Source organism: Symphalangus syndactylus, chromosome 17 (genome assembly GCF_028878055.3).
Source record: "Symphalangus syndactylus isolate Jambi chromosome 17, NHGRI_mSymSyn1-v2.1_pri, whole genome shotgun sequence".
In the NCBI taxonomy this organism is placed as follows: Eukaryota; Metazoa; Chordata; class Mammalia; order Primates; family Hylobatidae; genus Symphalangus; species Symphalangus syndactylus.
Genome location: NC_072439.2, coordinates 28004089 through 28021189, shown reverse-complemented (window position 1 = coordinate 28021189; position 17101 = coordinate 28004089). Strand labels below are relative to the sequence as shown.

The window sequence follows — 17101 nt, the reverse complement described above, 5'->3', positions numbered from 1 at the left end:
TTAGGTGAATCTGGCTCAGATTCTTGTCTCAATTTGTCTTGGCAATAAGCTGATGACATTTTTGCTTTCTCTCCTTCTATTTTCCCCTAAGGTATTCTGCCTGACTCAGCTGAGAACACTCATTTCAGCCATAGAAAAGTATGTTGCATTCACCTACTCAAGAGCTGGAAGTATGTCTTAATGAGCTTAGAAATATAAAATGCCAAGTATTTTATTCTCTATAGCCACATTCCTGTGGGACATCTACAACCTGAACTAGGCTACTACTTTTACATGTCCTGACTGTAGCCACCCTGTTTCATAAATGGGCTTATCTATTAACCTCTCCAGAAGAATCTTAAACTATTAAGGAAGCTGAATTCAAATTTTGATCCAGAACAACAGGAGTGAGAGAAAGGAGATAGTTAGCTTTCTATGAAATGCACTTAAAATATGCTCTTTATTTAACATGTATATTTATATTTCATCTAATAGTATATTATCATTTAGCTATTTTTTATTATGACTATAGGCAAAAGAGTCTTGAAGTAAAAATAAATATATATTTTTATATTTCTGTATCATGCATTCTACTGGATGCCTCAGAATTATTTTAAAAATCTCATTAGTAGAAATAAAAGTTAGAATCAAATTACAGAAATGGCTAATCGAGGAAAGAGTCAACTTAATATATGAGAAAGGAAACATGAAAAAGCATTATCAAAAATGAGAAAGAGGTTGCTAGATACAGAGAACAGAAAATAATGATCCAACTTAGATACTAAATGTTCCTGGGAAGAAATAACACCAGAAAGATAAAAGCATCAAAGACAAAATAAAAGTAAGACTTTATTAAAAAGTGGAAACCTAAGTTTGAAAGGTTTCACTCAATATTAGAAGACACAAAGACACAAAACCCGCATCTATCTAGATATCTATCTAGAGATGGGCTATATGTCACTTAATATTGATCTATCTATTGATAGATATGCATGTTTATTTTTTAAATTCAAGGGTAAAGAAACTATCTTAAAAGTATCAACATTACCATCCCCCCCTTAAAAAAAAATACCTACAGCTAGTAGAGAGATAAACCTGGATTAAAATTCAAATTGTCTGGGTCTCTGAAACTGTGCTACTATACTATATGCTAATCGATTGAATGTAAAATTTAAACTACTGACTGTTAACTATTTATAAAGAGCTCTTATAAAGCCATAATAAAAACAGTGTCTACTAATACAATGAATAAAATATATGAAAAGGTGATTTAAAAATATTAATGGTCAATAAACCAATAAAAGTTTTACTTATCTTTAGTAATTAAAAATCACAACTTAAAAGAGGGTGAAATTGGCAAAGATTAAATAGAATAATAAATCTCAGTGTTGATAAGGGCTTATAAATACAGGCACTCATTCTCTGCTAATGAGAACATAAATTGAGAGGTTTACAATTTGACAACATATATCAAAATGCATACATTTTAACATGTATAAATGTTAATAAATGAACATTCTATGAATCTAGTCTAGATCATTTTTGTTAGTGCTATTTTATACTTTCTAAATATCCTAATATGACTACAAATCATTTTTATAATTAAAAGTGTCATTGTCAAAACAGTAACATTTTAGAATGAGTCATTTGACCTAGTAATTCCTGTACTACAAATCTAGCCTAAGTAAATAAACAGATATGGGGAAAAACAGTTATACATATGAAAGTTTATTGCAGCATTATTTTTACTAAAAATGAAAGGAAACAGCTCAAACACTTAATAATATGGTATGGTTAAATAATTTTCAAAGGAAATGTAAAGAAATGCTCACAAAAAGTGAGAAAGTAAGATACAAACCTATAAGTACAGTATAGTCTTAATATGAACAGTATTTGAGAGTTAATAATGGTGTATGTGTAGTGGAATTACAGGTATTTTAAAGTTTTTGCTTTACATTTTTATATATTTTTCAATTTTCTCCAACAATAGTTTATGATATTTTATATTCTAAAATATAAAAACATTATTTTAAATGTTACATTTGAAAAGTATATAACTGAAAATATACAAATGTAACCAAGCTTTAAGAGTTATATAAGAGTCTCAAATTAATAATAGAAACATTGGGTTGGCAAAGAAATTGATAAATTATCCAAATAATAGAAACGAAAATACTTCAAAATTAACTTTATCCATTTATTAGTATTCAAAAGTATAAATTAAAATATAAATAACAGACTATGTCTAGACCTTATCATTTAATAAAGATATTCAATTTAATTTTTTTTTAATTAGTAGCCAGCCAGTATTTTCAGAGTGGTGAGAGAGGAAGCTTTATATACTTCTGCAAGGAAATAAAAAGTAATTAGACAATATGTAGAAATACTCTTGTGGCAAATATTTGTCATTTTCTTCTAAAACATTTAGCTTTCTATATCCCTCTCTGTATTGAACGGAGCTGGAAGCTTAGATGAGATTTCCCAGGCTGCTTTGCCAGCTGGTTTCTGGTTAGATTCTAATGGCAACCTTTTCTCAGGGATTCCCAACTGGCCTGAACAAGACTTTTTCAAAACTATGCTGAAGTTCTAGGCTCTTCCTACTCAATCCTCCTTCCTTCCTTCTCTTCTTTCACGGGTGTCAGACCCTCATAGTCTGAAGGTTCACCCCCTCCTTCTCCTGCACCTCCTCTCTTTATACTGCAAAGGTGTTTCTACCCATAAATTTCTGGTGTGTTGAATTCTGTCTTGGAGTCTGCTTCTTGGAAGATGGCACTTTCGTTAAGAAAGACCCAGGGAAAAAAAAAAAGACCCAGGGAAGGAAGAAGCCATCTATTTTTTTCCTGCTTCTGGCTTCAGAAGTGGTAAGGTAGGGTACTATGGATGCCCATGGGCTTTAACAGCATTAGCAGAGAGTCTAGCAGTGTTGGAAGCATTCAGCCTCTCAGGCAGCTCTTGTAGTATCATGAGAGAATTGGCTCCTGGTTTCCTGCTCAGTGGCCATGGGAGTGATTCCTAAATCACAGGAGGGCTTTGGCAGACCCTGCAGTGTGCACAATCATGAGCCCTGTGTAACATTGTGTTGCTCCTTGCTCTTCCACCTGTAGGGGCAGGAACAGCTTTCTGAAGCTACAAGCGTCTGGTGATGTTATCACGCTTCCTTATTTCCTTTCCAGCCCATTCAACACTTTTGTAACAAATTTCCTGTTTTAAACTGCCCTGCCACGATTGCAATTTTCCTGACTGGATGTTGAATGATACACACCTAACCATTTCATTCTTTTTGACACCCAAAATTCTCATTTGTACTAAATATTGAAAAAAATATTATTACATGTGAACAAAATTTTTTTATTATTATTATTATACTTGTCCCACAGAGGGGTTGTATTCAGTGACTCTGAGGAGCTGACAACATTCTATTTATTGTCCTGGTTGATAATTGCACAGTAATTTGCTTTATATTTATTTTTCTTTTTTTTTTTTTTTTTTTGAGACGGAGTCTTGCTGTCACCCAGGCTGGAGTGCAGTGGCTCGATCTCGGCTCACTGCAAGCTCCACCTCCCCAGTTCATGCCATTCTCCTGCCTCAGCCTCCCGAGTAGCTGGGACTACAGGCGCCCGCCACCGCACCCGGCTAATTTTTTGTATTTTTAGTAGAGACGGGGTTTCACCGCGTTAGCCAGGATGGTCTCGATATCTTGACCTTGTGATCCACCCGCCTCAGCCTCCCAAAGTGCTGGGATTACAGGCGTGAGCCACCGCGCCCGGCTATATTTATTTTTCATAATATGTAGGTGTTTTATTTACTATTATATAAGCATGAAATATTTTAACATATAAAAGGAGAAAAGAATCAAGTTACGAAAGCATAACTCTTAGAAACTACCAACTCTGCCTGCATGGTTTAAAACAGAATCACTAACTCAGGGCAACATAATCTCTCACAACTAGTCTTTGTCAATAAATGTATGAATACATAAAATAATTAATGAACAGCATGCTCTCAAATATGTATAACATGTTTATGAATCAAACCAGATGAAAAGATGTCCAAATGTTGTTTAATAATTTCTGCATGGAAAAATTATGAGTAACTTGATTTCTCTTCTTGGTATTTTTCTTTCTTTCCAAAGTTTCTCAAATAAATATATATTACTTTGAAAATTCAATAAAATACATAATAAAAATGTATCATTAAAAGTCCAGAATACAGTTTATGTTCTAGTTATTTTTCTTTCTCTTAGGACATTAATCCAATTGTTTTTATCAACAAGAAAAACACTATGAATTATAAATCAGCGCTCTTAAACTTTGGCGTACATCCTAATAGCTGCAAGCCAGCCCAAGAGATCCTACTAATATCCTAGGCTAAATTGGATCAAACAATTTAAACTATAAGAAAATCAGAATTCGGAATATTTCCCCAAAGGATCTGTCCCAGCCACCTCCCCAGGCTAACCGTGCACCACCATCCTCTTTGCTCTCTGCTCTCTGCTCTCCAGTCAGAGCAATCTTATTTCAGCTCCAGTGAATTCTTTCCTTCATGTCTTAGTAGCTTGGCATAGGCTGCTGCTCTTGCCTGGATGTCTAGCCCTTCTCTGTCTTCATTCAGATCTCAGCTCCAATGTCTCCTCCCTAGCAGTCTTCCCTGAAACTGTACCCTATCCATTTTACGGTTTATATACTCTTATCCTGAAATTTTATCTTCACAGCACTTTAATACCATTTGTAATTAACTATTTGTGTTATTATCTGATTAATGTTTTTCTCCTTCAATATACTGTAAGTGCCACTAGGATATGAGTCACGTCTGTTTTGCTCACTTCTGTTTTGTTTTCTTTGACAGAGTCTCCCTCCATCGCTCAGGCTGGAGTGCAGTGGTGCAGTCTTGTCTCACTGCAACCTCTGCCTCCTGGGTTCAAGCGATTCTCCCACTTTAGCCTCCAGAGTAACTGGGATTAGTGGCACATGCCACCATGCCTGGCTAATTTTTGTATTTTTTAGTAGAGATGAGGTTTTGCCATGTTGGCCAGGCTGGTCTCGAAATCCTGGCCTCAAGTGATCCACCGGCTTCTGGCTCCCTAACTGCTGGGATTACAGGCATGGGCCACCGTGCCTGGCCTTGCCTTTTCTTTTTTTTTTTTTTTTTTTTTTTTTTTTTTAAAGAAAGGATCTGGCTCTGTCACTCAGGCTGGAGTGCAATGGCATGATCCTAGCTCACTGCAATCTTGAAAGCAATCCTCCCGCCTTAACCTCCCGAGTAGCTGGGACTATAGGCTAGGACTACAGGATATCATACCTGGATAATTTTTTTAATCATTTTTCTTAGAAATGGGCTCTCACTTTGTTGCCCAGGCTGGTCTCAAACTCCTGGCTTCAAGTGATCCTTTCATCTCTGCTTCCCAAAGTGCTGGGATTATAGGAATAAGCCATTGTGCCCAACCTGCTCACTTTTGTATCTCCAGAATTTGACTTAAAGCCCAACACTTAACAGACAATCACCACATATTTCATGGATAGTTGGTTGGATAAATGAATAAACTATCAAATGAATCAACAAACAAATGAAGATCTGCCAAAAAAAACTTATGGCTATGTCTCCCAGGTTTTGAACTAAAAATCATCTTTATTTTAAAATTTGGTTATTACCACACTGTATACATGTAATGAAACATCACACTGTACTCTGTAAATAAGTACAATTATCACATATCAATTAAAAATAAAATAAAATTTAAAAATTTTGTTTTTCTTTGAAAAAGATCCATTCAATCAAAAGTTCTCACTCAGACCAGTAATTAGCTTGTATTACAATGAGGATAACACATATTCAACCTTGGCTAATCAAACTAACTTTTTTAGGCTCCTTTTTTTCATGGATATAACTCACCTGTGTGTATCTTTTTCAAACAAAATAAAAATTCTTTTCCAACCCCCAAACCCAATGATGACTCATTCTCCAGAGATTTAGTTTGGATGTGATGGGTAAGGAAAGAAAAGACAAGAAAACGTATTAGCCTTCTAAGATTAATGACTATATTTTTCTGTTGGGAACTTGGAGTCCTAACCTAAAATGTTTGCTCTCTGATCCCCAATATCAGAAGCTGCACCTAATGTAATTGCTTCCAAGAGGGAAATACTGCTCATTCTTTCTGACTGGCTGTCACAATACTCTGACTTAATCCCTTCCGAAATGCCCAGCTCAATATAATTGTAAGAATTCAGGGCAGAATCTTTCCATGGCAGTTTGAGCAGTAAACTTATTTGTCTGTATGTGAGGGACTGTTAGTTCTCAAAGCACAGAGGTTTTATTAAGAAGATGACAACAATTTCTGATTTTTAGATACCCATTTTTTCAAATCCAAATATTCTGGATTTCCACAGTGTTCCTACATCATGTTCAGAAAACGGAGTAATACAGTTATCCATTGGTGGCTCTTGACAGCAGGATATTATTGTACTTGTATTTCGGTAGAGGTATTTATTTGGTTCTTTCATCTTCTACATTTACTTGTTCCATAATGACCTATCTACCACTCTCTCCCTTAAATACTCTCTCTATGCACACCATCCTCCTTGCTATTTCTAATTATCTATGGGCATGCTTGAAAGCATTCATACCTATTGCTGCTTTGCCTGGAGCATCCTTTCCCTGAATACTCCACTGGCTGACTCTACTGGAAACTTTAGATCTTACCCAAAGGCCTATTTAAAATTATATTCCCTCCTGAATACTTCCTATATGCTTTCTTCCTTCATATATTTTCCAGAGCATTTATATCATAAAACATCCCATTTTATGTGTTTTTCTTACTACCTATTTTTCCGCTTCTAGAATAAACATCCCATGAAAACAAAATTTTTGTCTATTTTCTGTACCTGCTATATTCTCAGGCCTTAATGTAGCTACTCAAAAATCAATAAGTAAACAAACAACTTTCCCATGAGAAATATCCAACTGAAATGACCAATATACTATGCTATGGGTCTAGGAGAACTTGTTTCCAGAAAGGGGATAAGTTTACCAGTGGAACCAGTAACAGTGCCACTAAACACACAGCTACAGCTGTTGCCTGATCATCAATCAGTCTGTGCTCCTTATACTGATAGACCAGAGAGAGAGAGAAAAAGAGTCCAATGTTGATGGGGTAAACGTAAAGGTCCCTGATGACCATGAGGAAGAGGGCAGCTGCTGTGCACTAGAGGCAGAGAGGAATATATTAGGTACTTAGATGATCCACTGGGGCATCTTGTGGCACTCCCGTGCCCAGTTATAACTACCAATGTATAAGTACAGCAGCAAAAGAATGGTAACCCAGGGCTCAGAACTCTTAGTAAAACATTAGGAAAGCCTCGTACATGAGTAGAAGTGCTAGCAAAAAGAGAGGAAAATCTAGAATGGCTGGGGGTAGGGTGGACAGACCATGAGCACCAACTGCATTAGTGGGATTCTTACTATTCCTCTTCAAGTAAGTCTTCTTGGAAATTCTGACCAATCGAAATCTTGAATAAGCTTTGCCTGGATGGAGTGACCTTCAGTGAGAAGCAGGTGGATCTGAGGGCTGTGACGAGTAGACTGCAGTGGAATGTCGCTGCTGACACACTACCAAAATCTTTTAGGGCTGTGCACCTTTTCCTCCACTTGCTGTGAATGTTCTCTGATCACAGTTCACAGATGCCCCCCTTTTTTAATTATTTTATTATTATTATACTTTAAGTTTTAGGGTACATGGGCACAACGTGCAGGTTTCTTGCATATGTATCCATGTGCCATGTTGGTGTGCTGCACCCATTAACTCGTCATTTAGCATTAGGTATATCTCCTAATGCTATCCCTCCCCCGTCCCCCCACCCCACAACACTCCCCAGTGTGTGATGTTCCCCTTCCTGTATCCATGTGTTCTCATTGTTCAATTCCCACCTATGAGGTGCCCCCTTCTTTAGAGACTTATCTTCTGCTAAAGATGAGCCACTTCCCCAGAGAGGCCACTCCTTACCATGGGGAACAGGCCAGTAGCTAATGGCCAGTGGACACAAGGGTAGACAAGGCCAAGGAGGGACCATCTCTGTGGAGCCATTCATGCCTCAGAGATTCCCCATGGGAGCAGATTGGGCGATTCTCCATCTGAGACTCTTATTTGTGCTTAGTTTTTATCTCCTGCTCTAGACTGCTTCACTTGCTGTCATTCTCCTGAGAGCACTCTTTCAATAAATAACGTAAACAAGAATTCCTGACTTGGCTCTGCTTCCAGAAAACCCTGCCTAAGACTCATGTCATATGCAAATTGCCTCTGAAATAATACATTATAATGAGAGGCCTTTAAAATTCTTACAAATACAATTCTGATGAACATCAGCTCACAAAATTTTTCTTAAAAATCAGAAGCCCTAAAATAAATAAATTACCATGAGTGAAAGTCACTAGGAGGAAAACACAAAATTGCATAAAATAGGATCATCAGATAGAAATATATATATTTCTATATATATACCTATATATATACCTACATATACTATATAGAAATATATGGCATATATTTCTATATATATATATACACCATATATTTCTGTTACTATATACGTAGTAAGATATAAAAAGAGAAACCTGAAAACATGAGTGAAAACAAAAAGCTATCAAAAGCTTGCAGATTCCCAGCACTTTAGGAGGCCGAGGTGGGCGGATCACGAGGTCAGGAGATCGAGACCTTCCTGGCTAACATGGTGAAACCCCGTCTCTACTAAAAATATAAAAAAAAAATTATCTGGGCATAGTGGCGGGCGCCTGTAGTCCTAGCTACTCGGGAGGCTGGGGCAGGAGAATGCCGTGAACCCGGGAGGCGGAGGTTGCAGTGAGCCGAGATCGCGCCACTGCAGTCCAGCCTGGGTGACAGAGTGAGACTCCATCTCAATAAAAAAAAAAAAAGTATCTACCACATAGATGGTTATGAGATTAAATGAGTTGACATCTGTAATGCTCTTGAGTGCTGTTGAGTTTCTAATATTCACCTTTATTACTTTTATCTTGAATGCTCACCAAGGTGTTCTGGATCAGAAACTGATTTCTTACTAATTAACTCACAATAAATAGAAAGTGAACTGGCCTGCCTTGCCCTAAGCCTTAACCCTGATGAAAGCCAAGCCAAGTGTCCTACATTGGTAGCCAAACATTCCACAGATGACTGACAGTGAACAATGGATTATTTTCATTTATATACAGGAGAGAGACAATCATTCCCCTCCCCATCCTGAAAGGAGAGAAAAATCTTTTGCTCCTTTGAAATGAGGTGGAAAGGATCCTAGGTTCTTACTTAACCATTTAGAATGTAACTATATCCTTCTACAGGTCAGATACACCAAAGGGGTCTCCAAAGTCTGGGCTTTGTACCTAGGGAGATAGCAGCCCAGCCTTTCTTGGATGGTGAGCACACTAGTAATCATTTTATGAACATGCACTACAACTTACATATACACAATACTTATTATTTTATGTGTAAAATAGCTCAAAACAAAAAGGATATTTTGTACAGAAAATATAAAGAAAAGAAAGAAAAAAGAATAAAAGGAAGAAAGATGGAGGAGGGGAGAAAACTTTCATAAAATCTTCATCCAAAATATCAGTGGCAGTGTGGAAAGGGAAAAGCAAAACAACAAAAAAACTCTGTCTTCTGTGATGTACCAGGTCTGACAATTTGAGTTTTCTGACACGATGTGTAATTTCTTATGTTCAAGGACTATTTTCTTGGCCGAAAGAAAAGATCTTAGTTTCAGAGTTAGCATAGAACATAACACAATTTAAATGTCTTAAAGTAGCTTTAACATTAGTATGCAATACACACTGTGAGTCTTTATGAGTGATTCTCTAAGAGACCCCATCATTCAGCTTTGGACAGGAGAAAGTATCTTTATCATGGACACTTGCTGTGTTAGGCTGAAGCCCACAATTCCTATGATCCCCCACTCCTCCAATTCTTCTTTCATAAGCTGGGAAGGGGCACTAAGGTGACCATCAGAATAATGAGGATGGGGTGTGTTTTCTTGTTAAGTCCAAGGCAGGGCTTGCTTGGCCCTACTGGATTGCAGCTCTTTTAAAAGATGAGTATTTAATACTACTTCGTTCTTTGGTCTGGTTGATTGTTGCCAATTTGAGACCATAGGGAATGTCCTCCTCATCATCTTTTTAATTTTACACTGATAAAAATTATTAAAGAGAATTTAAAGTCTGATTTGTGGATCAGTGCGCTGTATTAAAGAAAATGAGAAGAAAAAATATATGAATACATATTCACACACACGAAAACATACTGTGGGTAGAAAACAGGATAACGAAATATGAAGAAACTCTTCATAAAATTGTATTTTGCAAGATGTCCCTTTTTGATTTTTAAATACAGGGGGAAGAGATTAGTCTTGTAAGTGTCAGTCCCACACACCATGTCTTTTCTCTCCCTGGTGTTAATGTTCCATGTAATGCTAATTAAGTGGACATGTGTAACTAATTTAAGTGTTACAAAATTCAAACCAGTCTTAATTCCCCCTTCACCCAAAAATAGAATGAGAAACTTAGTTGTTAGTCTCTAGAGTTTATAGTGGGCAGAGAACTAAATTATAAAATCATATTTTACAGAAAAACCTAAATTGATTTCTCAGGTTATGAATACTTGATTATGATAGGGACAGTTCAGAAATAGCCCCATGGAAAAAGTAGTTATTCATTATATTGAGTCTTATGGCCAAGAAAGAGGGCAGAAAGAACGTAATTGTGAGTTGTCAAGCTTAACACATATGTATAGAGCAAATATTGTCACTCTGGTCAGTGGCAGAATTGAGCCTGCTGAATACTGGGCAGTGTTCAAGTGGTGGTCAACGTGGTCCTCTGACATAAAGAATCATGACCCACAAAAAACATTGAAAGAAAATTTACATATAGACATATTATTAATATACATATCATTACAGACACTTCCTTTACCAGGATAAGTGCAATCTGAAACTGATCTTTATTATATACCAACTCAATTTTTTATTTTTTTTATTTTTTTTCCTTTAAAAGCCAGGGTAAATTTTATTTTATTTTATTATACTTTAAGTTTTAGGGTACATGTGCACAACATGCAGGTTTGTTACATATGTACACATGTGCCATGTTGGTGTGCTGCACCCATTAACTCGTCATTTAGCATTAGGTAAAAAGGGAAGGAAAGGCAGGGTTATATTTCCATATTCTTTGAACACTATTTACAGAAATGGCATTAATCCTGAAAATATTATCTTTCTCTATCAAAGCCATCTTAAAGATAACACTGCATTATTACTTAAAGAAAACTGCCAGGGGGAGAATCTATACCTAGTAAAATTTAACACACCAGTGGAGGCAAAACATAACAATCTGTGTTAAGGGTAGTCATCATCCACAAATAGTTGAAAAAAAAAAACAGAAAAGCTTACCTTTATGATGGTTTGCACTGGATACAACTTTCCCCCACAAGGTTACAATAAATATTATTATTAGCAGTTTTCCTTTTGTTGCTTTCTGTAAGTATCTCTTACTCATCCTGCAAATAAAAAAATAATAAAAATCATAAATATGCAAATTCATAGCTTTTCCATTATGATTGTGCTACATTTAAAGACTTCCACTATACTTTAACCCCTTCAACTCTTAAAACTGTATTTCTTGTATTTAAAATGCTGTTCACTGTATACAAATGATGATCCGAGAAAATAAAAAATAAACGTTTTCCAAAGTACCTTGATATGATGCAAGAAATAAGCAAAGCCCTGCCTCAGTCAGTCTTCATCCACTTAACCATAGCCTAAATCAGTTTGGAAATATTATCATATTTCTCTCCATATAAACATAGATTTAGTTTATTAACAAAACCCAAGGCACGGTCATTTGGATAACCTCTAAATAAATGCCTTATTATTTTACTTTTTTCCTAACAATTGCCAAGTCAAATGGACAGTGCAACAGTTTAGATATAATTGCTTAGATGAATTCCTGCACAGAATATGCTCACTTCAAATCTATTATTCCTAATGTGCTTTTTAAAAATCACCTGGTTATACACATTTCTTACTGAAAAGTAACCTGATCCCCCTAATGTGCACAACTCCCCTACAGGTGACACAATATTGTTGGACTCCACCTTGATGTAAGTTCCCAGAGGTAGGAGAAAAATGAAAAAGCAGAATGAAAAATACCAAATCAACATTTTCATGTTGAACCCATAAAACTAAAAAAAGCAAAAAATGTTATAACAAAATAATAGCTACCTATAATAAAAGTTCAGAACTTACTTTCTCCAGCACTTTCTACAACATTCTTTCATTTGTTCTGAAGAACAAATTTGGCCTGTAGGTATATCCATCCCCATTTTGGAGATGAGGAAATTTGGATACTTGCCTGGGCCACATTTAATGACAGAGTAAAAATACAAACCCAGAATTGTCTAAAATTCTTGCATCAATCACTGGGGGATAAGCAAAACTGATATGAAATCAAGTCCATCTCCATTTATTTATGAGGGAGATTAAATATACGTCTGTCACCCTGTGACTTTCTGATTCAGATCCTATACTGAAGTCCACTGTGCTTGACCTGAAGATTCTTGCCTGCCCTGCTTTTAAAGCAATTTCCTGGGGTCACTTGCTGATGTAGCCTGATTCCTTTTCCTCTTGTATTTTCTAGGTTACCCTTTTTTGTACATTTTAACTCCAAAACATTCTATCTCCAAAAATGTGACTCAAAGGTAGAACAGGTGGCTATACTATTTCAAAGAGGAGTCCTTGACATTTTTTCATGTATGATTAAATGCATGAAAAAATAAATTATATATTACGTATTTTAATATAGATATATGTTAATATTTCTTAGCTTGAGGTTATAGGGATTACTTCAAATGTTTAGATGGCAATATTGTAAGAATAAAAACATGAACTTCTAAGTCAGAATACCGGGGTTTGAGTCCAAACTTTAATGGCTTCTAATTATGTGGCCTTTACCTGACCACTTTTTTTGGGTCTCCTGCTTCAGTTTCTTCTGCAAATTTCTGGATCTCCTGCTGCACTTTCTTCTACTGTAGCATAGGATAATGTATGTGAAATTCCTGGCCCACTGACAAGCACATACTAAGGATTCAATGGCTATGATATTAGAGAATAGTGAGTCATTTGTATATGTTTGATCCTTAAGTGTTTGGGAGGCTAATTCGTGAGATGATTGAAGGGAGTTTCAGTAGCACCAACAGCTGTAAACTCTCCGTGGACCTTAGCCTCACGACATGTCAAAGATAACATGTAAGAAGATAGGTATTTGAGCTTTTAGATCAGACTGTTTGGGTTTAAAACCAGGCTTCCTGCTGACTATATGACTTTGAACAAATTACTTAATAATTCATATTATTTTCATTGTCAGTAAGATGAAGATAATAATATGTACCTAACAGTGTTGTTGGTATGAAGATTAAATGAAATAGTCTGTGTAAAAGGTTTAACACTATGCATAGCAAATAATAAATGCTCAACAAACGCTAACCATTACTATAATCATTACTCAGTCAGACTAGCATTTTCCTAAATTCATTCTGTGAGGCACCAGTTCCACAGACTGTTATTAAAGTATTCGTGAAAAATAAAGGGGGGAAATATATTTGTAACATTCTGAGTTCATCCAATTTAACTATATTTTTTTAACAAGAAGCATCTTGCCAAATACGCCTTTTAGAAACATTTTCCAAGAACCTCCTCCACAGTGTAATACAGCACACTAGTGTCCTTGGGAAGCCTCTTAGAGAAATATTGAGCTCTAACAATAACCTGGTTTGGAACTTATTCTCAGTAAACCAAATGTGATTTTAAATCTTCCATTCTATTGCCTTTGTTTCCTCTCTCAGCACTCCTACTATTTGTTTTAAGAATCTTCTCTTTTTTTCTACAATTTTTCAACCATCCTGACTCCCCTCTGCATCTAATCCCTGCAACCTTATTGTACTGCATATCATATAACAGAATGAACAGGGAAACTCATCTGACAGGAAGAGCTGCTTAGCATAATTCTTGATAATAGCTTCTCCTTAGCACGTGGCCTCTGCTACCAGGGCAATGACCCATCATTTTTCCATACCATTGTGCACCCACCCAATGGGATGACAGAACTGACAGCTGGTCAAACTGACAACTAGACATATGGAAACAGAAACACCCACAAAGTTGCCAGGCTGTCAAAGTAAAGAAAGAAAGGAGAATGCAGGTCAACATTTGGAAGGCTGTAAGGACTGGTATTTTCTCCTTTTCATAACACCGTCACTCCTGTCCAGTTAATTACCAGTTCTGTCAATACTATCTCCAGAATATCTCTTAAATGTATATTCGCATACCTATTACTACTGCAACACTGCAATACGGACCACCAAACTTTCTCACTGGCCACAGCATCCTAACTGGACATCTGCCACCAAATTGCCCTCCTATGTCTGTCTTTTTCACAACTATATTTGCAGTATTTAGTAAGTGCCTGATAAATATTGTTGACTGCATGTAATGCATCCTCTATGCTATGGCCAAATATGTCTTTATGAGCATGAAACATACTTGGTTAAAACCTTAACATGATTCCTTTCTCTGTTCAGAACAGAAGACCATCATTCTTAGTAGGGTATAAAAATCCTACAGCAGAATATTTTTTTAAGCTTTGATCCTTTATGTCTCTAATCTCATTTTATGCCATTTTGTCCCATCTTTCTCTCCACACACACTCATGCTCTATTTTTAACACTAGAAAATTTCTCCAATGACTTCCAGCTAAATCTTACCCCCCATGCCACCTGAAAGATGTTAGCTATACCCTCCATTCCCACCTACTCTTCAAAATGGGTAACTTCTACTCACTAGCAGAAGGGCAGGTTAGAATTCCTCCTATAGGATTTGCCCAAGACCGTGTTGAGTGCCCTTCATTCTGCACAACAGCCACTTGCCATACCATATTATAATCCACCTACTTATATTCAACCATTATTCTCATATAAGATTCCTAAAGACAGCAACTGTGCCCCATACATTTGTGAATCTGTAGGACTCATCCAAAGTCTAGCTTAATAGCTGGTAAATAAGTACTTATTGAATGTTGGTGGTGCCTTACAGCCACATATATTGCATAGTGGTTAACATGAGGAGGAAGCAAGTATGTGTCATTTCTCTAGACGACAAACAGGAAGTGAAAAAGAGTGGGGGGCGGTGAAACAAGACAGAGCAAACTGAGAAGGAAAAGAGAAAAATGAAATCCAATCTTGAATGTGTTTTATTCTGATGTTTAAATAACAATCAAGTTTGAACAAAGTGAAACATAAGAGAGTGATCAAGATTTTTGACAAACAGGCAATACCAGAGAAAAACACCTAAAGGAAAAAAGCTGAATGTACATTTCTTCTTTACTTTGCATGACAGCACAAAAGGAGGGACATTGCCTTCTTTCTCTATTTGCTAACCACCAGGTCTCAGTATAAAATTTCCCACCACAGAAATACTGAATGTGGTCCTGGCTCCAACACACACACACACAAAAAAAAAAAAAAGAAAGAAAGAAAGAACTGCCACATTCATTTGTGAAAACGGCAAAATTTAAGTGAATTTTGCAACAGCAAAAACAGTGAAAAGAAACTGGAAACTGAAGGAAAATACACATAGAGGAGGAAACCTTGAAATCGCTCCCAGGCAGCAGCAGCTTGCAAGGAGCACAAGGGAAACGAGGAAAACTGAGAAATGGTAACCTTGGCAGTGAAGGATGCTGAAGTGAAAAGTTGTCGAAGTGGAGGACTGACAATTAAATCTCCTGGACTTTCTCCCACTCTTCTCTTCTGTTACATATTTCACTTATGTACACGGAAGTTTAGACTTTTGGATTATTTGAAATGCTTCTCGTCCCACTAATGTTAAAAGTACATTTAATTGGCCAGGTGCGGTGGCTCATGCCTGTAACCCCAGCACTTTGGGAGGCCGAGGTGGGTGGATCACAAGGTCAGGAGATCTAGAGAATCCTGGCTAACACGTTAAACCCCGTCTCTACTAAAAATACAAAAAACTAGCTGGGCGTTGTGGTGGGCGCCTGTAGTCCCAGCTACTCGGGAGGCTGAGGCAGGAGAATGGCGTGAACCCGGGAGGCAGAGTTTGCAGTGAGCTGAGATCGCGCCACTGCACTCCAGCCTGGGCAACAGAGGAAGACTCCGTCTCAAAAAAAAAAAAAAAATACATTTAATTGTTAAAAAGCAAGAAATAAAAAACTGTTATGCTATGAGAAAAATCATTTCCCCATGAAAACAGACAGTAAGTTTAACTGGTCTATAAACAAAAACCTGGAAGGAAAAAAGGGAGGAATAAAAGAGATAGTATAAAGGAGATGTATATAAAAGATAAAAGCGGAGGCTTAGAATCCAACCACCTGGCCTCCCCTTGAGCCTAAGAAACTTCTGTGGAAATAGAGATCACATAAGGGAATATATTTTTTTAAGTCTTTTTTGGAAAATTCTTTACATTGATCTAAATATCAGACAAACTTGGTGTTAACTAGTTACAGTGGCATGGACCTTAACAGACAAATCTGGAAAAGAAATTTACCCTTAGGGCAGAATGCTCAGTGGGTTAGTCACATGCCCTTTCTCCTCACAGGAACCAGAATGATCGTTATAAATGTTAATCAAATCACATTACCCCACTGGCCCTATACTTTCCTTAAAATCCCGGAATTTATCTATTCATTGAAATGAGAATAAAATATAAATCTCTTACTAGAGAAAAAAATCCAACATCATCTTCCCTCTCAACCACTCTGACTTCATTTCGCATCCCTGTACCCCAGGTTCCCTACGCTTCAAGCACACTGGCCCTCCCGCTATCCCCTCTGCCAAGCCAATTCTAGACCTTACACTGAACGTTAATTCTGCCATGAAGGTTCTCCCACCTGTCTTTGTGTAGTGGTCTGCTTTTCATAATCACCTTCACAGAGATTAACCATCCTGCCCTCCAGAGTCCAGAGAGACCCACCCTGCAGTTTCTCTCTCTCTCTCTCTCTCTCTCTCTCCAAATAGCCTGTAGCATTTTCTCTATTCTAATCTAAAATTATTCTATTC

At 36.9% G+C, this 17101-nt stretch overlaps 1 protein-coding gene across 11 annotated transcripts in view; it reads right to left on the bottom strand.

The window, feature by feature from the left end:
- The window catches only part of TAFA2 (TAFA chemokine like family member 2), a 575512-nt gene that overhangs the window by 153508 nt on the left and 404903 nt on the right, over nucleotides 1-17101 (bottom strand). For all 11 annotated transcript variants that reach the window (XM_055248653.2, XM_063620055.1, XM_063620054.1 and 8 more), the window contains one exon: nucleotides 11424-11530. In XM_055248653.2, coding sequence (XP_055104628.1) covers nucleotides 11424-11530 — 107 coding nt within the window. The remainder of the gene's footprint in view (nucleotides 1-11423; nucleotides 11531-17101) is intronic.